Source organism: Botryllus schlosseri, chromosome 12 (assembly GCF_051294905.1).
Source record: "Botryllus schlosseri isolate E-star chromosome 12, Bs_hap1, whole genome shotgun sequence".
In the NCBI taxonomy this organism is placed as follows: Eukaryota; Metazoa; Chordata; class Ascidiacea; order Stolidobranchia; family Styelidae; genus Botryllus; species Botryllus schlosseri.
In genome coordinates, this window is record NC_137247.1 from 10,204,376 (window position 1) to 10,227,646 (window position 23,271).

The 23,271-nt window shown below is 41.5% G+C and overlaps 1 protein-coding gene across 5 annotated transcripts; it reads right to left on the minus strand.

Moving 5' to 3' along the window:
- Nucleotides 1-1,755: 1,755 nt before the first annotated feature.
- On the minus strand, nucleotides 1,756-22,752 carry LOC145452265 (uncharacterized). Of its 5 annotated transcripts, none has more exons than XM_080330476.1 (14): nucleotides 22,381-22,752; nucleotides 21,707-22,350; nucleotides 20,717-20,908; nucleotides 17,763-17,869; nucleotides 15,856-15,986; nucleotides 15,556-15,636; nucleotides 13,261-13,304; nucleotides 11,659-11,784; nucleotides 8,708-8,767; nucleotides 8,454-8,546; nucleotides 7,704-7,760; nucleotides 7,457-7,634; nucleotides 6,103-6,201; nucleotides 1,756-4,835 (listed from the first exon to the last, which is right to left on the minus strand). In XM_080330476.1, exons 1-14 carry the CDS (start codon nucleotides 22,445-22,447, stop codon nucleotides 4,720-4,722), a joined length of 1,995 nt encoding a protein of 664 aa, XP_080186602.1. In that variant the 5' UTR covers nucleotides 22,448-22,752; the 3' UTR covers nucleotides 1,756-4,719. The 5 variants fall into 5 exon arrangements, with proteins under 5 accessions (XP_080186602.1, XP_080186600.1, XP_080186601.1 ...); XM_080330474.1 differs by having other exon boundaries at nucleotides 13,261-13,307; XM_080330475.1 differs by having other exon boundaries at nucleotides 15,556-15,639.
- Nucleotides 22,753-23,271: the final 519 nt, after the last annotated feature.

A 23,271-nucleotide genomic window follows, 5' to 3' on the forward strand; every position in this document is an offset into this window, starting at 1 on the left:
GTCACATTGCTGAAGTACATATTGGCGTTTTAAACGCCGCTAAATGTATCAACCGCGGTTATCAAAGGATATAATAATCTCATAAAATCAATATGTTCCGACGCTTTGCCAACAATTTCGACGAGGACTTACCAGGGAATATAAGCTTACGCCTTAACGGTCTTTGACAGACCGGACAATGCGTTCGGAGTCTGAGTATTGCTACATTGATATTGAGCAGAGTGTAAAACGGGTTTCTATACTCGCTACCGATACCATAAACAACAAGTTATATAGCAGTAGCCAGCACCTTAATCGCACGGATTTGGTTTTAATGATACAGTAAAGATATGAAGTCAAGATTGACCCCGTACGCCCGCTCGATTTTTTACATAGGAAAACGATATCAATGTCATTGATTGGTCGAATAAGCATCATTCGCTGACTACGTATATCGCTCGTGATGTTGTATGATTGCGGTTCAAGCTCATAGCAGAGAGTCACTAAATAGTCACAAACGGAAAGCTGGATATTTCGAGAAATTTTTTGTAACAAAAAAGCAAGTAAAACTTTTAAAGTTGTCAAGGTGCATGCTCGTTTAGTGTTGATTTTTTATGCTGCCAGCGCCATGCATAGAGTGACCCGCAGTTGAAATGCAATAAATTTGAACCAAAGATCTTATAATGAAGTGCAAATTACAATTTATCAAAAAGGTTCACAGTGCAGAACCTACCAAGGTTCTGTTGTGAACGCGAACCTCAAAATTTCCGATGTTCACACACAGAACGCGAACGTGAACCTCACGTTCACACCATCCCTACAGTAGATTTAATGAATATAGGCTTACTCACCATACCCATGGGGGTATAATGAATGAAATGTATTAGGCGACATTATCCTGGCCACAGGCCTGGCGATCACATTAGCGCAGCATATTGCAAGAGTTTGCTGAAATGGATTTTCACATCACCTCTGGATATAGGCCACTATCGCACTGCACCTCACGCCTTGGTATGGTAACGACGCAACGTCCATGGCAGTAAGTCAACGCTACAACTGGGCACAAGTATCCTACGCAAGTAGAATAGCGGCCGATCCTTCATCACGTGAGCCAGCATTGATGCACTGTATGCAGCATGTCATATCGAGCTTACATCGCATTTCACCGCGTTCTATTTTTTTGTGTAATGAGGACAGATAAATATTCTCTCTCCATGTAGTACAATTTTTCACTTGCAGCACATGATTGACCGAAATATGGTAGCACTGATATCGTGATCTTTTCATGGTATATCTGACATTGCCTGTTCAGTGTTCAGCATCGTACGAGCCGCGGATGGACTTTTCGACCACATTTTGGACTTAATAATGTAGATCACGGCGATGAAAAAAAACTATATTCGTGAATCGTTCGACCCAAGTCACACGAATGATAATAGTAATGTCATTATTTTTTATTTAGTTCGTATAATGTTACGTAACTGCTGTAATGAAAAACATAGTTCTGCCGAAATATCGAGTTCAACCTCGGACTGATGAAACCGTATCAAATGTGCTCCAGTACACATCGAATTGGTGATGATTTTTTTTAGTTAATCTGACAACGGTGATACTTCACAAAACATTGATATTCTCGACCTTTCAGCGGTATCTAGCAACCTGTCGACTAGCACGTCCTCGATTCACGCGGGATCCAGCATCATCATAACCAACACTGATAGGGCCCCACTCGGTAAATGAAGCTTCCTGCAGCTACCCTTCGAACGGGGACCATGATACATTGCCATATTTATTCGACTTCCACATGATAACAAAAACTGAACAAAGCGGGTTGAATAATTACACTAATAAAGATTGACACAACAGCAGCAGCGGCGCACCCCAACCAATCTCAAGCCGGTGTGAGAAACGAAAAAATTTCACCTCGAATTCGGAGATGCCACCGTAGAGGCGGACACTCCAATGGTACGCCGCCGCGCAGTCGTGAGCAACACGGTCTACGATGAGCACGCGACGGACTAGTCCACGACATTGATGAGGTAAATTGGTAATCTTGACCACGATACATGATAATTTCAGATTATGCGGGAAGTAAAACGAGAGCCATAAAAGTTTGGAATGCGCTTGTTGCTATGAAACGCGCAGATCTGCCGAAACGAACATCGCCTGCTATCCTATCATTGAGGCCGAGAGCACCCATGCATGATACCGTAGTCGGAATACCAGAGTTTATGCGGACATCAAATGTGCAAAAACCGACGCCGGGATCAGTTTTCAGCACCAATTACACACTACCACAACAGCACGATATGACAGTAAGTTAAAACCGTGAATAGAAAAAAAGGTACACAATTAGTTCTTGAGATTTTGCAGATCCGCATTTGGGACGCATGTAAAAATAAAGCTATCACGTTAAAACGCTAAAAAATATTGATAACAGTCACACGATAAACTGGTGATAAAAGAAAAACGGACATAGACATTGATGTGATTGATTTGGAATCCTGTCGAGTTTTAGAGCACTGCACACGCTAGCATTGATCTACACGCAGAACTACTTTTTTGCATGTTAGAGTGCATCATATCTTGTTAGTGTGCGTGTCACCACTGGCTCGGTAATGTGGAGGCTAATGGCAACCCGTTTGTATCAACCACAAGACTACTTCAAACCATACTTTGTTGTGGTGCAAAATTAGTGTGCCAGGGCCCAGGGGTTTAAACATTGCTTCCAGAAGTAGAGGAATAATGGCAGCGGGTGACTTGAACCTTTCGAGTAGTAAAATGCTATGAATAGGTCCACCATCCCTATTTAGCACAATATCACTTGACCTGTGGATTCAACATCACCATAAGATTCTACGTTCACTATCACAATAATAGTTTCCAGCAAAAATTACCAACAAAACAATAGATTGATTCATACAGTTCAGAATTGAGAAGTAAAATAGGCAAGTTCATACGAACTCCTCATCACATACAGCAACCGAGAGCCCGCCATGCCGGACGCGCGTGGGATTCAAAAGTTCCCAAGGCAACCCTAAAACATTGAACGCGTCGGATCTTGGAAAAAAATATCGGAACACTTGATCAAACCATTTCTGAAGTCAGCGGTATGAGGGCGCTAAAGCAAAAAATAAAACGTAACATTGAATGACAAAAACGGGGTAAATTTCATCAGGCAACAAACAAGGACATTGCGAAATGAGTAAAATTACAGAAAGATCACGAGACTGACAAAAAGGTAGAGCTGTGAGAGTAGTAGAGGCTGGCGGTCGTTTGAATCGGGACCAAAACGGCAGAGAACCGACAAAACCAACGCCAACAACTAAAGTTCAAGGGTGGCATGGAAAAATTGAGGTTAGCAATCACAAATATGTCATTCAAAATTAAAATCAAAACAGTAACATGATCACAAGTATTAAAACAGACTGACAACACAATCGGAAAGTCAGCCAATCCGACAAATCTTTAAAACTTCAAAGTGGATGCTGACCAAAAAGTCATTTCTCTGGCTGTAGCTCAAGTATCAAACTATCCCCACAGGTGCGGTCCATATCAAGATATCAATTCATTTTACCAAAACACTCGAATGAAGCAGAGAGAATATAGTTAAAAACAGCGGCTTGTCGTTAGCACCAAACGCGTGCAGTGCACCCCACGAAATAAAAGGTATGGAACATGAAGATGAGTCGTGGTTTTAGGCACGCGTACAAACTGATCGAATACACAAACGTAACGGAACACCGGAAAAATTCTACTTCGAAAGACCACCCCAGAAAAAGCGGGGAGGTTAAAAAAATCTGAAGATAAACACTAACCCTACCGAGGCCCACCGTCACATAGCTCGCCGAGAAGTTACGTAAGAGAAACGGCCACGAAATAGGAACAGGGTTGCTTATCGCCGCAAAGCCAGAGTGCGGTGTGTTGGTGATTACAGGGTGACACTAGTAGGGGTTTCATCAAAGTTTAGACTTGTATTACGACACGAAGGCCCGCCGGAGTCAGCAAGCAATCCCCATTCACCACCAAAGCTCACATCAGCTTATCACGGATTTAACTACTATGTCCATGTCGATCACAGTATATATATGAAGCCTTACAGGCGAAAGTCAAATGGCCTTGCTCCCCGGCTATCCGTCAATTTATCAAGCGAGCGTCGAACAACAATTGTGTTTACAGCCAAGGGAGGTAACGCACCGTTCAAAGTAAACAAAAATCAAAGTAATATTTTGCTACACAGTAACAAGATATATGGACTTGCACGGTTGGCGATCGCCGTTCCGAATGACGCATATATTTCGGGTTCGACTACGTTAAAGTGGGCATGGCGCAGCGAACAATATCTTTGGTTGAAATTCGCGGGCGAAGCTAAAGCGCGGCGTTATACACATTTTCTCTAAAGATAGTTGGTACATTTTTTCAAAATAGCGTCTCTTTTTAAAGATTGTGTGCGGAACCCAGGTGTATATATTATTAATTTGACAGGTCTAATCTGAAATCGATAAAGGAATAACGTCGCGTAAAAACACAAACGATTTTACGCGGAGGCGCAGTTCCGTACCGCGAGCGAGCGTGCGCCGACTCGGTTCATGCACACCATCACACATTTAGACACAAATACGTCGTGTCGGTTCGCGCTCAGCACCGAATAAGTTGTCCCCTTTTTTCAGCACCCTTTCACGGAACTACTACAGTGTGTGTGCGGTCCGGCTAATTGAGAACGGACGACTCGTCAGTATTTTACGGCATGTTGTAGTTTTGCGAGCCTCCCACCGACGACGTCTGGCCCGGCTGCATGCGCTGGAACGTGGCGTTGTTCATGTGGCAGCCTCCCATCATCAAGTCCACGGACGAGCCTATTGAAACGATGGATCCACTCAAAACCAGGCGTGATCAGAGGGGATAAAAGCACCTTCACACCCTTATTCACACCCAATACTTCACATGAAAGGTCAACTGCTTCCAATTCAGTTTTTGTGGCTACCCTTAAATTGTAAACTTGGCCACGTGGGTGCCTATGGGAATTTCGGACAGGATAAATATTCCGCCAAAACCAAATCCCCGATTTGGCCCTAGTTTATGGATACTGAAGCTATTCCAAAAAAAGGCAGGGGGTGGCGAGTGGACAACGCACGCTTATACAAAGAGGGTCAGTTGAACAACGGTCGTAGGCACGTCAAAAATTGAATATAAGCATTTCGACCCTTTCATATAGAGTCACAAATGCGCGAACGCCGTGCTATTTCAAGCCCCATGCTGCGTAGACAAGTTTGCGATACCACTCTCCTTGTCATCAGCTGCGTAGGTGCGTATCACCTAAGATTGTCCTTCGCACTCTCTCCCAGTCATGGTCTGTCAAGAGGATAATATGGCGCTACTGAATAGGGGGGGCTGTAATACTTACAGCTAACTTTTCTACTTTCTATCAGTTAACAAGTCAATAACCATGATTTTGTGTGCATTTCGGGAGTTGTTAACATTAAATCAGGGTTGTAATGACTCGACTCGCGATTTTTCAGTGACTCGACTTGACTCAAGTCACTTTTCAAGTGCGTAAAATGACTCGACTTGTACTCGAGTCATTATGCATGACTAGAACCAAGTCATATGACTCCAGACCAGGAAGGCCAAGAACGACATTGTACATTGCATCTTTGAAGAATGGTCAAGACTGAAAAATATAGTTATATCATAAATGCGAGCCATTATTTCACTCGAGGTGGGTTGAACCGAAAATTGATCATAATGACTCGGCACTCTACTAGCTGACTCGAAGTCGAACTTGACTCGGTGGTGAATTGAAAATGAATCGAGTCAAAACTGCAAAAGTCAAATTGACTTGTGACTCGGAGCCTTGTGACTTGGTTACGACCCTGATTAAATTAGCGAACAGGCGTAACTTAGTGGGAGACGCTAATACTATTTATCAGAATAAGAGATTTCGATTGAAGCGTGAACCAAAACACACCAGTCTGTATATGGACACCATGGCCAGATTAAGTTTGGCGATCTCTGGTCCAACCGCTAAGATATTGAATCGATAGATATCAACATTGTGAGACGACCCTCGTTAGCAGCATAATAGCCATTTGATACAATATACACAAGAGCAAAAAATCTCACCAGGTGCCGGGGTCGTCATGTAATCGTCAGGATTTGTACACATTTCAGGCTGCATGCTCGACATCATAGTGTTGTTGTTGTTCACCATACGGTAGTTGTCTAAACGACATATTTTTAGACGATATCTAACCACTATATCTTCGACAGCAGGTAACGCTAAACGCGCCAACTGAAATCCGACACTAACGACATCAGATAAAAATACCACAGCTGATCGCCAATCGCCCATTTTCGATCAACTCCAAGAATACTAGAAATAACATCTGAAATTTCTTATAAACTACATCACATTGTTTTTATATATAAGATTGGCATTAATTTGTGTTATTTTCAGTGCCCAGTCCACAGGTCACAATAATTACACGTATGATACGAAGAAGATGCTTCAACTAGACCTGGTGGTAATGAGGCCTTGATTAGAACACGACAAAATTCGTTGAGTTCTAAATAGGCCGTGACTGATTGAATAAAACTAAGAGTGATGATTTTTTGAGAAAACAGTTTCAGCTGTCCTTAATTTTTTTTCCTTGTCGGTGGCAACCCATGCTATGTTTAACAAAAAACATGTATTCCAATATTTGCCTTGCGGAACAAGTAACTTGAAAAGTAATTATCGGAATTACCGTGTATACAGTAGGGGTATTCAAAAATGAATTTTTCTCTCAAATCGTACTGGCTACTTCATAAATCTGTTAGGTTACCTAATTCAAGCCCGCACACCAAATTTGGCACAATTCCAGCCAGTAGCCGCTATAGGAGAAGAAAGTTTCTATTTATTATATAAATATAAATAACAAAAAATTTGAAAATTTTCTGTTCACCCCACGAAAGTGTTGGGTTGTCTATAGAAACAATTTTCACCAAATTTGGTTCAATTCCAACCAGTGGAAGCGTAGTTATTGCCATCGAAAAATTTGGATTATGAATAAAATAGCATTTACAATGACCAAATCTTTAATTATTTATTATAGTGGTGCCCACCGTATTACTATTTTATTCAAATCCAAATTTTTCAGCGGCAATAACTCCGCTACCACTGGTTGGAATTGAACCAAATTTGGTGAACATCGTTTCTATAGACAACCCTTTCAACACTTTCATGGGGTGAACAGAAAATTTTCGAAATTTTTTGTCATTCATTTTTACATTATACATAGAAACTTTCTTCTCCTGTAGCAATGCGGCTACTGGTTGCAATAGAACCAAATTTGGTGTGTAGGCTTAAAGTAGGTAACCTAACAATTTTATCAAGTAGCCAGTACGATTTGAGAAAAAAAGTCATTTTTGAATACTCCTAGTGTACAGCCTATCCCTGCCCGTCATTCAAGCGGTACTTCGGCCAGACAGCACGTACTTGGGTCATCTCTTTGCCACAAGTCAGGCTCCACATCCATTCCGGAAATGTCGCTCATCACGGTCGAGATGTCGAATTCACCAGGATCAAACAATCCGTTCGGGTCGATATCGTTGAAGTCGCCAGAATAAACGACGTTCTCATTCATCGACATCAGATACCCGGATGGATTTTCGGACTGCGCGCATAAAAATAGTGGGCGCTAACGGAAAAAGGAGGCGACTCTACACAATCTCAAAATATCTACCATTTGTTGTTGATTTCCGCCATACGGTTGAACGTTAGCCGGTTGGGCATAGTTCATCTAGGAAAGAAATAATGCGGTTTACACACAGCGTTACAACCCTGATACGGGGAAAGAACTCGAAACGGATTGCACTTGAAAAATACCAATTTCTTTCCTATTCTGAGTGTTAAAACCACAAACGTCGGATATCACATTGGTGTAAGGAGTGTGCCATCAAGTTTGTTTACGAATCATGTTTTTCCATCTGGTCAGGCATTTTGTAACGAATGATATATATATACCCGATGCACTCGCGTATTTTTAAGCGAGCTCAAATAAAGAATATCCGACAATCACTAACGGTGGTGTATCTCAATATTCAAGAATCGCACAGTGTGAAAAACGTGACTTTCAGCGTCCGGTGGGCTCCCTAGAATTTGCAGATTGGGAAATTAGCGTTGTGTAATTGCCGGTGTCAAATAGGATATAATTCAAGATACTGTCAGGATCAAGTAAAAGACCCGAGGAATTCCTTTTGCTGCTTCCAAATCAGTTACATACAAGTAGCAAATAACTACTTCAATGAGAAAAGATGCCTGTATCTGTAACTTGCATGTAGCACACGTTAAAGCACAGTATTTTCTATTAGTATTCTGGCGATGCTACAAATCCTCAAGCAACTGCATAATTCCTCTGTATTCAAGTACAATATACATAATATATGTACATATTCGCCTTCAAAGTACGCCTAGATATCAGAGAACAATATACCTGGCCCTGTTGTATCGGCTGTGCCGGCATTGGTTGGTACGACTGCATGCTGTACCGGTAATCCTGGCCGTTGTCGCAACTCTGCCCTTGAACCTTAAACACAAAGATTCTGGAATTGTAACAAGTCGACTTATGACAGACTATACAAGACAGCTAGCTACAGTTAAGGCTGCACAGCTGGAAAGCATACTGCCAAGGCTGGGTATAATTTTTTGTCACGAATTGCAAGCGAAAGGCATCATGAAAATGCTTACTTGTGAGCGAATCGGCATCGAGTACTGAGGAGCAGCAGTCTGCATCATAGGCCCCAACTCCTAAACGAGGCATAGAATACAAATGAGAAACCCTGGAGCCGTGGGCGAATAGTGGTAGGTGTTAGTAACCTAAATGTGACGATAAGATCGACCACTGATGCATCAAAATACTTAGGAATAGCCACTTCTGCCTGTGAAAGCAGGGGAAAGATAATATCCTGTGGACAAGCAGCAGAAGTCTAAAGGATCAATTTGATAGCCGACCCGACACTAGTGATTTCCCAAACTGTGTGCAGCGGCACATTAGTGTGCCGCCAGATAACAGGATGTCTTTGGAACTTTAAAAATAACTGTATCAATATTCAAAATACAGCATGCAGACAAGCATATGCGACTGCTTCTGAATCCTGTTCATTGATCGTGTGGAAGCAATGAAAATGATATTGCCATCAGACATGGGGTAATCGCGATTAGTAATCGTAATCGATTACGACGATTACAGCATTTTCAAGTAATCGTAATCGCAATCGATTACATTCGAAAAAATTCCGCAGTAATCGTAATCGACTACTTCCCATATCTAATTGATTTCTTTGTGAAAGTACGATTACTTTTTATTTGTACAAGGACTATGAAATGAAATATTCGAGAACAAGGAAGAGATGTTATACCAGTTACGTGATAGCATAAGCGTCTGATTTTCAAATGCCATTGCTCATTATTACGTCAGAAGTAGCCTATTAGCTTTGCTAGTCATTGCGTAAGAAGTATCCACAGTAAATAGATATCGAATGTACGTACATTAGTGTGATTGTAAGAACACCCCCCCCCCCGTGCTGTTTATCAGCTTATCAACACGTTCCACACGCCATAGTACCTCGCAGCAGGATAATTAATCACCACTTTGCCTAGTTTAAAATAGTAACTTGTGCATTGATGTTTGGTTATGCTTAGTTAAACGCAGTTTGACCGTTGCTGATTGACCGAGCAGTAGGCTTATGTAGTACTTACGTACACCGGACAAAGAGTTAAAATTTTGTACTCGTCAAATAAAACGAAGCATTAAATATCAACAGCTGCTGATATATATCATAACCGAGCCGTTTAGGCCGTTTTTCGTAACGGCAGCTTGCAGTACATTATCAGTATTAAGTTGAAGGCAGAGTTTTATATTCTCTTAATCTTATTCTCATATGACTCTACTGCCATCAAAGCCATGGGCTTATATATCATGTTAGCGTGGAATATAGCTAGAATCAGAACCAAAACAGCAATTCGTCCCCAGTCTAAACGTTGGTCTTTGGCCCCCGTAGGGTGATATTTTCAACTTGAAGACTGAATGTCGTCAATAACATTGGTAATTGCATTATTATATTATTATTAATCTTTAATCCTCTCTCTGCCCACGATGGTCAGATCTACGTCTGGTATCTTGTTATAATTACTTTAGTGTATGTTGTTAATTCATAGCCTCCGGTCTGTAATATAATCAGAAGATATTGTTGTATCATAAACGTAGCAGACTAAAAGAAAAAACTTTCGTGAGACGCACACACATATTGTCTTGTCTTTAATGCTCTATGGGTGTCCGGGAGTGGCATTTGCATTGTGGGATTAGATTGGAAGGACCAGACTATAGTCACGCCCACCCAGCGCGGCTATTGACAATGGGCACATACCCTAAGTTTCGGCCAAGGTCTTTCTTTAGTAGCGCACTTTGTGAAGTCGCGTGTTGGTCGAAACTGCATATGTCTTTTGGTGTGTCGTGGCACGGTATTGGCTGTAACCTAAATGCCTACTACTATAAATTAGGGTTGCTTTTAAAACAAAAATAAATTTAAAGCGAACATGTTTAAAAGAAGGCCCCTGCTTACAGCCCTTGTTTAAAACATGTCTTTTTATTATTTCTTTTTTTTTATGCAATGACGTCACGAATGTGGATTGACATTGACAATTCAAAATATTGGGTAAATATAGCTCCTTTGACGAAATATCTTTAATATAACTGTTGAACCGACTATTTTGAGGGGTTCCAACCCTCCTATATCGATGTATGTCGGCTAAGTCGGGTGGCAATTCTCCGTAGGCTCATACAACATGTTTTTCGAAAGCATTTACACAAATATGGCATAATTTTACAACTTGAAAAAACACAATTTTCAAGTTAGATAAATTTCTCAAAAATACTCAATAATTTATGTTGGGTTACGAAATACTTTTGAGTCCCCTGCGAGCTCGCTCCCCACCCTATTGGGAAATTTGGGGTGCGGCAGTCATGGACCTGGCAAGAATGCAAATCGTTGGGTGCGATAAATCGTCCACTATAAAAATGGGCAATATTTACATTATGACGTAACAAGCAAATGACGCATCTTATTAATGGAAGTTTGTTATCTCATTAGGCCTTTTCAGCGCAATCCATAATTGTCTTCCAATATAAATAAATGTAATCGTGGGTAATCGTGATTACTTTTCCAATGTAATCGTAATCGTAATAGACTACTTCCTGATTTTGCTGTAATCGTAATCGCGTCATTCAGGAGTAATCGTAATCGCAATCGATTACATTCATGAAGTAATCACCCCATGTCTGATTGCCATTTTGCATTTTCATGGCTATGTGAACATGGTTTGTCTGCCTTCACTGAAATTAAAAACTGTAACCGAGCGGGTTCTTCAAATTGACAATGAAATGTGGGTGTGCTTGTCAACAATGCCACCTCGTTTAAGTCGCATAAACAAGCACATCAATTGCGTTAACATGTGACATGCATGCGTTTTATAATTATTCTAGCGTGTCAAAAGCTGAAAAGTTTGGAAACCGTCCAACGCCAAAGATGCGAGTCTGGTCAGTAATTCGACAGGGTCTAGTGCTTATCAAACGGCATCCGCAACAAGACAAACTATGGCCCACGCCGCCGAATCGGCCCGAGCAACAAACGCATTCTCACATTGTTCCCGTTCCACTTTGGCTCGTGCTTGGGGATCTGTTTCTGACTCTCAGTCAACGGCCGCTCGGTCTGGAGCAGTTTCGCCAGGTGCGGGGTGGTCTCCGTGACATCCTGAGCCTTCCGATTCTGCCGACGCGAAACAACAAATGCGATTACACAAGACACATTGGTTGGCAAAAAATACAAAAGCGGACACAAACTATGACAGAAGGCACGTCGCACGGACTCAAAACAGTCAACAGTTCACAGCGCCCAAACGGTAGCAGTACGCAAACACGAAATAATACCACAGGAAGCATCCTTTGTTGACAAGAGATACCAAATGTACTGTCTGGTCGATAATTACAACGGAAAAAACGTAGAATTACACGGTGGCATCGGCACCGAGATTCCATGCAAACGGAATGTAATCTCACCGCAGGTGTCAGCACAAGTAGCCGACACTCATTTAAGTACGTCATTTTATAATGGCTCAAATTGCCCGGAGCGATCTGATTTATAACGGCTTTCGAAATAAAAAGGAATGCGGTCGCGCATACAGGGCGGCGCGAATTTGCAGAAAAAAGCAGCGAAACTTTTCGCGGACAGCCTGATTACCTCTTATCGTCATATCAACTCTGCTACCCTAGACTTAGCCCTGAAATTGTTTCTAATTTTCTAATTTTGCTACTATCTACTTTTTAAATTTAATTAACATTTCTTACAATCAGATCGTGAAAAGACAGACAGTGTACTTGTTTGATGTGGGCGTGATCAGACTACTTGACATCTAAGATCGTGTCAATAATCCCTACATCCGATACCGAACACTGTGTTTGCGTACCATCAATGATGCTGTCGACTTGTTATGTATGTCGGAAGAAAATTGAGACCCTTACTCTCTCTCTCTCTCTGACGGACGAAAATCCTGAAAAATTACTTGTGTGCCTATCTCACAGACTTTGAGCGAGAGAAAACCTAGCAGCTCGAATCAACAAGCAAAAACGGGCGGGGTATAATCAATAACACCGGCTACGGCAATGACTCGCAGCAGGCATGACTGAAGCGGTTGGTTTCCTTAGCTACAACTCGCGATATAACAATGGCCATCGATGTAAACACACCGCGACTCGAGATCCCGTGCTAAAGACCTCACGATCTCCGAAAACGTAAATTTCGGCCCGAGCAGTAGTAATCAACAATGGGCGCTGTAATTCACAGGAAGCAGAGGACTTAGAAATCGATGAGTCATAGTCATACCCTAATCAAGGTAGTAGTCATCAATTACGGGCATTCTGGGTATTTTACTACAAGAACATGGAAGATATAATTCAACATCCTCTTGTAAACGATACAAAATTTTCCGGGTATTGCTCAATGTCAACATTAGACTGTTTCGTAACATCAGCGTAACATATTCACACTGTAGGCGCGAGTGTACGTTCTGACGCACACGAGTTCATTATCCGATTGTGAAATCACCGCGAAATGATTTACTCCTAAAACCCCGTGATTCCCTGCAAGCGTACACGCCTATACAGATGATTCGCTTCGGTCGAATTGTATGACGGACGAACAGGATTCAGTGACAAACAACGTGTTACGTTAGTGAAAACATCTTACCTGTTGAGGCTCTCCTTGCCCAAGCTGACCATAGCCGGATGGCCCTGCTGAAAAGTAAACAAAAACCAGTGAGCCGTGGTAGGAGAAACATGCTGGCGTGGCAGAGGCAAGGAAAGCACACTCGTGGATGGTAAGAACTAAGCGCCACGCTAATACCTTGATCGGTATCTATATCAAGTTGAAAGTAATTGAGAAATGAGGATGTCTGAGCTTAAAATTATGGAAACGACTAATTTAGGAATACCTACCATACTAATACCAAGAATCAACAGCCACATGTTCCATTATACTGTGCATCAATCCGAAATCAAACCGCCACCTACGCTTACTATGGAATAAACTGTCGAACAACATTCTTTCCCAAGGCGGTATTGTATTACAACAACAAGCCAGGGGAATTTATGATAACGTCACGCTCGCGATACAGCTAACCGTTCCGATAATTCGGGAGGAAACACATCTTCACACCGCGCTACAGTCGATCAAGAAAGTGTTTACCAAGCGAAAACCGGCCCTGTTCCTGTCCGATCACAAAGCAGGAAGCTATCAGCAATTTTCCGCAGTGACATCACTGAGCTAATTTTTATCAAATAAGCATAATCTCATAATGGGCGGTGTGTCGTGGCTAGCGGCATATGGTGGTACAACAACGTGTGTCAGCCAATTCATTCGATATAACATTGTATCCCTATGAATCAACTGTTCCGCGTGGCGAGCCCGTAAAATCTTTACAGACAGAAATAGTGTAGAGTGTTTACTTTTTCGTCATAAAACCTACATGTTTTCCTGTCATATCAAGTTGGATTTCACAGAATATCCGACTAAAAACAGGGAAGGAGATAATAACGAGATATGGAGATTCGCCTTTCATAAATCTAATGTATATTTAGACCGTTCACAGGATCAATATCACGGTGATGTTATTGGTGATGTTTTTCCGTTGTACTTGCGGACATTGCAAAGTCAATAAAAACAAAGTGGCCAAGCCCCCGTCCGTGCACGAAACCGAAACCAAACACCGTCAGAACATAATGCCCGAGAGAAAATGGCTATTCATTCACGCCTGTCCAGTTAAACTTTACCTGAAAATTGATGATTCAGGCTACCTACCTCTATTAACAAATCAGGATGACTCATGCTATGGACGCGATAATACGCCCATATCCAGTAGGTAATTTAACACTCTGTTTGTCAGAGAGATGCACATTAATATTAAAAATTTCACGTGGGATGTCCGTTATGACAAAAACAACAAGTGACCAACACTTGACACTTATTTCTACTTAGTTAAAAGTGAATGGTACGATTTGCAGGTTTGCGAGTCATTGATAACCACAGCTTTTACAAATTATGCAACTCCTTACAAGTAGGCTACATTATAGTGGAAAAAAACAGGCAAAGGCAATTCTTGCAAATTATTCACGAAAAGGATGACACATCTTCAGTGTAATATAACCCTTAATACTATGCCCTAGCAGTGACACTGGATAGTGGATATATCATTCGTGATATAGGTCAAATAAAAATATAGCTAGGCGGCAATAACACTGTTGTTTGTTCAAGTTGATAATGTGATTATGTTATCTCTTCAATGAATTAACAGAATTGTGGATCGGATGCATTGAAATACATTGGTTACCACTTCATTGAATACAATGCAAGGCCTCGTAGAACAATTAAGCGAATAATCATGTAGAAAATTAGAGTTGTCGGTGACGGAGCAACCTTATTCAAAATTGGCAGCAAGTTATCACCACAGCTAGCGTGCATTCACAATGATTCATCACAAAAATTCGCCTACATCACATCGTCACCGCATTTAAAGTGATTTTGCAATGCGGCAAATTTGTTTCTGCACAGCTCGCTGGGATTACCGATCATTTACAGCGAGCACATTATTGTCGGCAATCCAATCGCCAGCGACGGATCACATATCACACGGTGCGAGCCAATTTTATTTCAGCAAGATGGTAACACGACCTTAACAATACATATGCCGACCGTTGGTAAGTTCATTCGATACAACGGCGGCCTGGCCTTCTCACACACAAAACGTTATTGTATAGACTAACGGCAATTGATTCATCACTAATTTCAACGTAAAAGTCAAAGTCAAGGAACCAGAATAATCAATGCAGCATCTGAACTCTGTGCATACTTCAAAATCTTTCAATCCACTCATCAGAGAGATATCAGTAAACAGTATACGGTATTCAAAGTTACAGATGCCATGGCTGATTTCAGAAAGAAGACCGACACCAAAGTAAACCAGTCTCTGCTGTACAAGCAACCCACCTGACAGACTCATCTCGGTAAACTTTTCAGGTATGGAAGACGTCGGACAATTTGGATATCTCGGCCTATCCAGCAGGTTGCCTGCTGAAAATGAAACGGACCGACGTTAAAGTTATGGTAAATTCGACATGGCTGGCTGCGAGATGGGGTAAGTGATTTCCAACATCCGAGCCGTAGCTAGTAGACTATTGCAATTAAAACAAAGCTATTGGTCAAAGGAAGGATCTAGTCGTATCTATTACAATTTGCAGTGCCATAAACACAATATAAATGCGCGAGAATGCAAAACATAGCACTCACCGGAAGGCAGGGACCCTAAGTTGCTGGGTCCAGTGTAGGAGCCAACAGCTGGAACAAATCCACCGTCATCATCCAAGTCACGGGCAGAATAACTCCCGACAATGCTACTTGCATGGGAACCGGACCGATCCCTGTTGAAAAATTGATTTTGAGATTTAAAATTACCAGACTATTTCATCGGTTAAACGCAAGCCTACGAATGCCGCGCCGACCAGAGAAGTACCTGAATTACACATTTACTGGGCCAGCATAGACTATAATAAAGCATAATCGAAAATAGAAATCGTTCATTGTATCATTTTCAATGTAATTAAAATGAATCAAAGCACCATGGATTACACAAAGTTAACAATTCCAATTCTTTTGAGTAGCCTCAAACAGGATTAGGGGCACAGTAATTTTGATATCTCCATCCAAATGCACCCTCAGCACGCTGTGATTGAATTGTAAAAAGCACACACACAAAAGGGGGATTCAGTGAAAATCGTACCACGCTTTTCAAGCACATACATGTGTGTGCACAGTGCGATAACACAAATCTAAACACCACAAATCTCTATTGTACGGACAAAAGACTGAAGCAGCACGGCACACGGCAGACACAGCAATCATCCAGGAAGTATACCTCGAGGAATGGCCAGGAAGACAGGAATCCTATAAAACCATATACGGCATAATCTTTTGATTGGCCGGCAAATGATCTACAATTGATGGTCGCAATTGTATCCAATTCAACAAAACCAAAGCGACTGTATGTGATAACACAGAATATAATGTCAGACAATTTATGTGTGGAAGTCTCCGAGCGACAAGCTTGTTGAAAGCTATATCCTCTTCCTGAATTACCGTCGTCAAGGCTCGCCCGGGTTGTTAAACAGGTGATTTCATGAGAATATAGCAAGGCCTGATATGACCGTCACTTTATGAATAATAGGCCTACAGATGGTTGAGTAATTGGATATTGGAAACTTAGCATAAAACGACTCATAACGATAAACCAAGTTCCCATAGTTACACAAGCCACCGTATTCAACAAATGCACTGGACATCTCACGAAAAGTGAATATGGATAACAATGGTCAATGGTCACTATCATGATGAACACACAGCATGAACCTGACATGTGTTCGATTACCCAATACCTTTCCAAAGCTTACAAACAATCCCAGATGTTAGGCATCAACATATTGCCATATTGGCCAATCGCCAAAACTAGCACTTGTGACGCAATACGCTCTGGGTGATAAAATCATCCGACTAGTCAGACTTGGCATGACATATTGAAGTAATTCCTGCTAATGCAAGACGCGCACAGCGTGATTGATGTGATTTCAAAATTGCACGACTGCCCTCGAGTTACCTCTACAATCTGCAAAACCACTAGCTGACAAATTACTGATGTTAGCACTACATGCGTGTTAAAAATGCAGTGTCAAGCGATGCTGCATTGGCTAACATCTAACTAAGAAAACGCTACAGCAGTGCAAAAATTGAATGTACCACAGTTAACCTCGGAGCAAGCAATAAACCAACAAATGGGATTGACAATTAGCGCAAAGAACAAGCCAATGAAGAAACCACACCACCATACCGGCTACCGCAGTCACATTTTACATAGCAGTAGCCTAAATTGATGCTGGAACACTTGCATAGAAACGCCTGTCGATTTGAATTTTGCAATACCCGCATATTGAGATTCATTAGGTAAACTTGATTAATTCACTGTCGCCAATGTACATTGTTAATTCACATTGACCTATGCCCTGTCATGGAAATTTTGATTATTTGAGATTTGCACCGAATACGATTTCATCATTTCGCAAATAATAACAAATAACTTGGCTACATATCCCAAAGACAAACAAGCAGATGTATAATAATGATAGACGTCACAAATTGATTCGTACCTGAACTCGTTGCCCATGTTTTTTGGCAGAGAGGAGTCCATTCCGCTAACGAAAGCAGTGTTGGGGTCCTGGGTTTTGGTGCTGTGCTGCTTTTTAAGAAGATTCGCCTGTTGAAATAAATCATCCATGGCACCATGTTCAATCTCGTGATCAAAAATGATTAAAGAATCGAATACAATCGATGTCTGTGATTTCAACCCAACACAGCTTGGTGAGATTCGACGGACTGAACCACAAAATAAGGATTAGTTAGCAATTGAGACATGAATATTTCATTGACTTGGTTTCAACTTTGATGGAGTCGTGTGTATTCAAGGAACATTCTCCTTGTAGTCTTGTAGTGAGTGGACACACCAATTAGAAACATGTGGCCATAGGCACAAAAGAGCAACATGTTACATGGCTACAGCCGAACACAATTACCAATACCAGCAAGTCAATAACAGTACCCCCTTGGAATCTGGTTAACTATGAGGTGGCTTGCTCGACAATATAGGAATAATAACAAAAAAGAATTTACTGTAACAATACTCAAGCTGTACTCACATGATAATGCGAGATTTATAGAGTGCATTTTTGAGTTACAAGGACTAATGAGTAGGGCAAGTTTTTCCAACTTTTGCAATGTTTTTAACAGCTTCCGGCAGTTTCCGAAATACTCAGAAGTTACGGAGTACGGCAATTGGTCTTTAAGCTGTTTGTCGGATTTTTATATTGCAACTTTTGTCCATTTTTTTATGCAACTTTTTGTAACTTTTTCTATTTTTCATTTAACTTTTTGCCATTTATTTTGATTTTTTCAAGCAAATTTTTGCAACTTCTTTCGATTTTTCGTTCAACAAACTTTTTACTTGATATATTTGGCACTATATATAAATAGATCGCTGGATTATTTCACCGCCGTTTGAATTTGAGGTCCGTCCTGATTTGACGTACATTTAGGCTAGACCGCCAAAAATTATTTCACTGGGTCAATTTTTTAGGGCTATTGATTTTGTTGAAGTCGCCAACACTGAGTTTTGCAACAGTGCCTTGGATACGGATCGATTCGAGCATCTCACACCCTAATAATTTCAAGGAACTTGCAAATGCAACTTTTCAGTGCGACTTTGTGAAAAGTAAATGCAACTTTTTAGTGCGACTTTAGTGAAAAATAAATGCTACTTTCCACCGATTTGACTGCAACAAGAACTTGCCCGACTAATGAGTAATGACCGGTCATTTAAACATACTGTACAGAGTACTGGTTTGCTGAATAAACAAAAGTCCAATTTATGCAAAAGACCTACGAAAATTGAAATCACATCAGAAGTTTCAAAGTCGGGTACAATCAATGTGCCATTCTACACGTGCATTTCCGGTGTTAGCGTATTGTATTGTACGACACGCAAATGTGATATATGAACTAGCCCCAAACCATTCATTTTCTTTCAGTCTTATTTACACACCACGCTGTTGTTAAGGCGTATTCTTAAACCTTGTAGCAAAATACATAACTCTATCATAAGCTACAATGGATGACGGACGTCCCCACCTGCAGCCCACATACAGTGAATGGTATGGTATGATACAATATTTATCTATGCAACAAATAATATTCACAACATGGTTGCGGTTTACGAAATTCGCACACAGTCTCTACCAGGATCGACCAATCCGGTTTCTCCCACGTGCCAAATTCAACAAGACCGACAAAGAGAAAGGATGTAGGATTGAGCGAAACAACAAAATGCGAGCAGAAATAAGGTTGCGTAAATATCGACACCAGCAATATTACCGCTCGTTATAAATATCGATGAAATGCTGATAAGCAATGTACATCAAATTCTTTGGCAATGACCAGGTCGAATAACTTGTAAAATGCCGGTAAAATTCATGTTGATTAGGTCGATTTGCAAAGACGTTCGTTTATACACCGTTTTAGCTACTTTGCCGCTATTCCACGAACATATACACCAGCTCATACGCTTGGATGATAAAGCAGACGGTCTTGAGTCATCTTTTTGACCCAGGCTGTGGAAGGCTAGAGACGGCGATGATGATTCATCGCAAGTTTACATAGAAGTTAATAGCGGGACTTTGGCGAAAACAAACTTGAGTCAAACGTCTGCGCTCGGAGAGTCAAAACAACTTTAGTCTCGAACGAGCCTGATAAGATCCGATTCAAGCATTCCGTTTGGTCAAAACAGTATAACAAAACGATGGGAGCGCACAGGGTTTTACGATCAGATAAGATACATGCCACTTGAATTCCGAATCACAATGTCTGACATTGAGCTAATTCAAATTTGTTTCGAAGTTTGGAAAATGTAGAATACCTCTATTCACGTTGCCCACATAAAGAGGCTGACCGATGAACATCAACAGTTCAAACATAGCTTACAAACTAGAAATGGAAATTGACTCGAATAAGATCTCCACTGGATAGAAGTAATAGGATGTTAGACTATGCAGTCAACACGATCAGGGTATACAACCTCTACAAGGCATAGAAAACATTGCCACAATGTACTTATATAACACCGGAGGTTATCAAAGTAGTCAGCATTGCTGGTTTGCAAAAATTTCTACTCAATTACAAGTGGTAGTGATCTCAAATACACTTTAAAAGTATTGCAGGCAGAGGTATCAGAGTTTTCAAAAGTCAATTAGGTCGACGTGTCGCATAGTAGTAAATCGGAGAGTGGTTACCTTCGAAATTCAAAACAAATCTTTGTTACAACGTAAAATGATTGATGACACTGCAAATAGGGCAATTTTGGAAAATACAACAAGTTTCCTTGATACAGGGGCGTTTTCGCCTGGTTGCTATGCTTATTTCACTCACAATTAAGTGATGCCAACTAATCCAAAATAGACTATACGAAAGCATATGTGTAAAAATTAAGTTAGTTTTGTGGCAGAAACCGTAACAGTAGTCGGCAATACCTACTTGAATACCATATTACACATACCTTGCGTTTCGCAGCGTTCTTCTTAGCAGCCATGCTCTTGGCATTGACTGCATCGACGCTGACAGCCCGGCGACGCGGCGCTTTTTCTTGCTTGGCGTCGTAGTTCACAACCCACCACGAAGACTTCCCTGTCCCTTCGTTCTGGACCCGTTTGAACTTGGCGTGGAGCGACAGATTATGCCGGATCGAGTTCTGGTCAGAGCAAGGCAAGGAAATGAATATCGATTCAAACTTACGATGAGAGCTTCGAGTTACGCCTTTCACACCCAACAAACCCAGCAGCATACTGATATATCTCAACTTTCGTTAGACTGGGAAATATGTGTCCTACATTTTTTATGGCTCATTCCGAAATGACAGACGTTGTGCTTGCAGTCCCCAAGATTCACGCAGGAGGTCAACGATATTTGGTACCATTTAGATCCTATGCTGGCTTCACAGCAACAGTGTAAAACGCCACAATACGCCGCCTTGAAAATTAGACAAATGATGTACCGTAATTTTCCATGTCACATACGCACATTTCAATCAATTTTTTGTCCTAAAATCGGGGGCCGTATTATACATGGATGGGTACAAGATTTTTAAAAATTTCCCTCGAAATAAAACTTGTCAATCGCGCATCACATCCAGCCATCGTACCCGGAATCTGATGGAAATCTGATTAACGCACCTATTTTCCACCCCTGGTAGGTGTATTCGACTCGTTCACACCCATTGGAAGAGTGCGAAAGTATCGTTTGCCTGGTTGACACCCCACGCTGTGGTGGCTATCTAGTTAATACATACACCTTTCTTCTCTGGTGGTTCAAACACGCTCCATACGAACACAATGCTCTCATATCACCCGCTCGTACAGGGGGTGCGTATTATACACGGGTACAGGCTTTTCCCCAGTTTTGACATGCCATTTTAAGGGTGCGTATTATACATGGGTGCGTACTATACATGGAAAATGACGGTAGTCAAAATCCTTACTCAGATACTCACTTTCCAACCCGCGCTCGAGTTGCTGTCGCCTTTATCTTTAAAATAAGGAATATTTTTCACCATCCACTCGTAGATTTGCGAGAGGGTCAGCCGTTTGTCAGGCGACGATTCGATGGCTTTTGTAATCAAGTCGGCATACGACAAATTCCCCCAAGCGTTTTTCCGTGTCGATTTCGCTTTCGCAGACGACCGCGAGGTACTGGGCGCGTTCGACTGGGCCGTGACGACAGTGGTACTTTCTTGCGTTTTGAGATAATCACCGGTGTTAGTGCTACTGATACTGACGCCCAACGTACTAACGGCGGTAGCTGCAGTCTGTTGGGGCATTGATTGATCAAAACCAGACGACTCGACCGGCGCGGTTAAGTTTGCAAAGACAGGGGTCGCCCCGCCACAGTACTCTGCGCTTCCGCCCAAAAAATCACCATTGTAAGTGGTGACTGATAGAGTGGTGAAATTATCCCATAGACTATTTGGAGCTGATGGTGGTGAAAGGTGATTCAAGTAATCATCTCCAGGCATCGCGTCCTGAGAGTAGTCCGGCAATTGCGGAGTCGATTCTTCGGGATGGGCTTCCAATATCCGTACCGACGTCCCGTTGTTTGTTAAGTTGGGCCGATACATCGGTCCTCCCCCCGACTTGGGCCGATACATCGGTCCTCCCCCCGACTTAGGCCATGTCCCGGCCCTTGGCCGATATGGGTTGTCAGGGCTGTTGTCGACGTTCAACATGTCGGCCATAATATGGCTCTATACGGTATCGTAGTTATCAGAGGGTATCGTTAGTAACACATCAATATCCAACAATTCGTGCTGAAGATAGAAAAGAGTGTGTTGAAATAACAAGTGTATTTAATTTTGAAGTAAGAGTAAAGCAGTGTAGTTTGACCAGCCTATCTAACCCACTACCACAAATTCTCAAGTGATCTGAAGTGGATCATGTTCGATTGCGGTCAAAACGCAATCATCGATTGACGGCAGATTGCACTAGTCTATCATGTTAGCAAATGACAAGTTAATGCTACCATGTAACAACACATTAACATATCCTACATACATATCCTTAAGATCATCGGAAAGCTGCCAAATGTCATCTTCAATTATTTCACATTTGCTTCGACTACATCGATTTTTTGCGACAAAAACACAATTTCGTAACTCGAATATATTGTGAATGTGGTCGTGAACATGGGATATCACAGCGACACAGTCAATGATGATATTGCTGCAATGACACACTAAATCAGAAAGCCTGCAGCACATGCCAGTTGAAAACAAAGCTCGCATATGACTCATATTTGAAGGTAACTTCTGTGCTATCATATGCAATGTGTATTATATCCACATCACACTGTTCCAAGTAATTGAGACACGACATTATATAAGCCCAATCATCATAATCATTATTCAATAAATACTTTTGAGTTTTGACACCATGTATTAGATAGTTTTTGGGAATTCAAAGTGCGAAACGAAGCCAGTGCAACGCAATTCAAATATGATAAAATTACACCGATGCCACATACCACATGTTACGTAACATTACACACATTCTAGAGACAATC

Excerpts from the sequence above, each read along its gene's own strand:
- LOC145452265 (XM_080330473.1), bottom strand. The coding sequence starts at position 22,447 with ATGGCCGACATGTTGAACGTCGACAACAGCCCTGACAACCCATATCGG. Across the intron at positions 22,351-22,380 it reads GCCAAGGGCCGGGACATGGC|CCAAGTCGGGGGGAGGACCG; the intron begins CTAAGTCGGGGG and ends CGATGTATCGGC. Across the intron at positions 8,768-11,658 it reads CAAAGTGGAACGGGAACAAT|GAGTTGGGGCCTATGATGCA; the intron begins GTGAGAATGCGT and ends TGCCTCGTTTAG.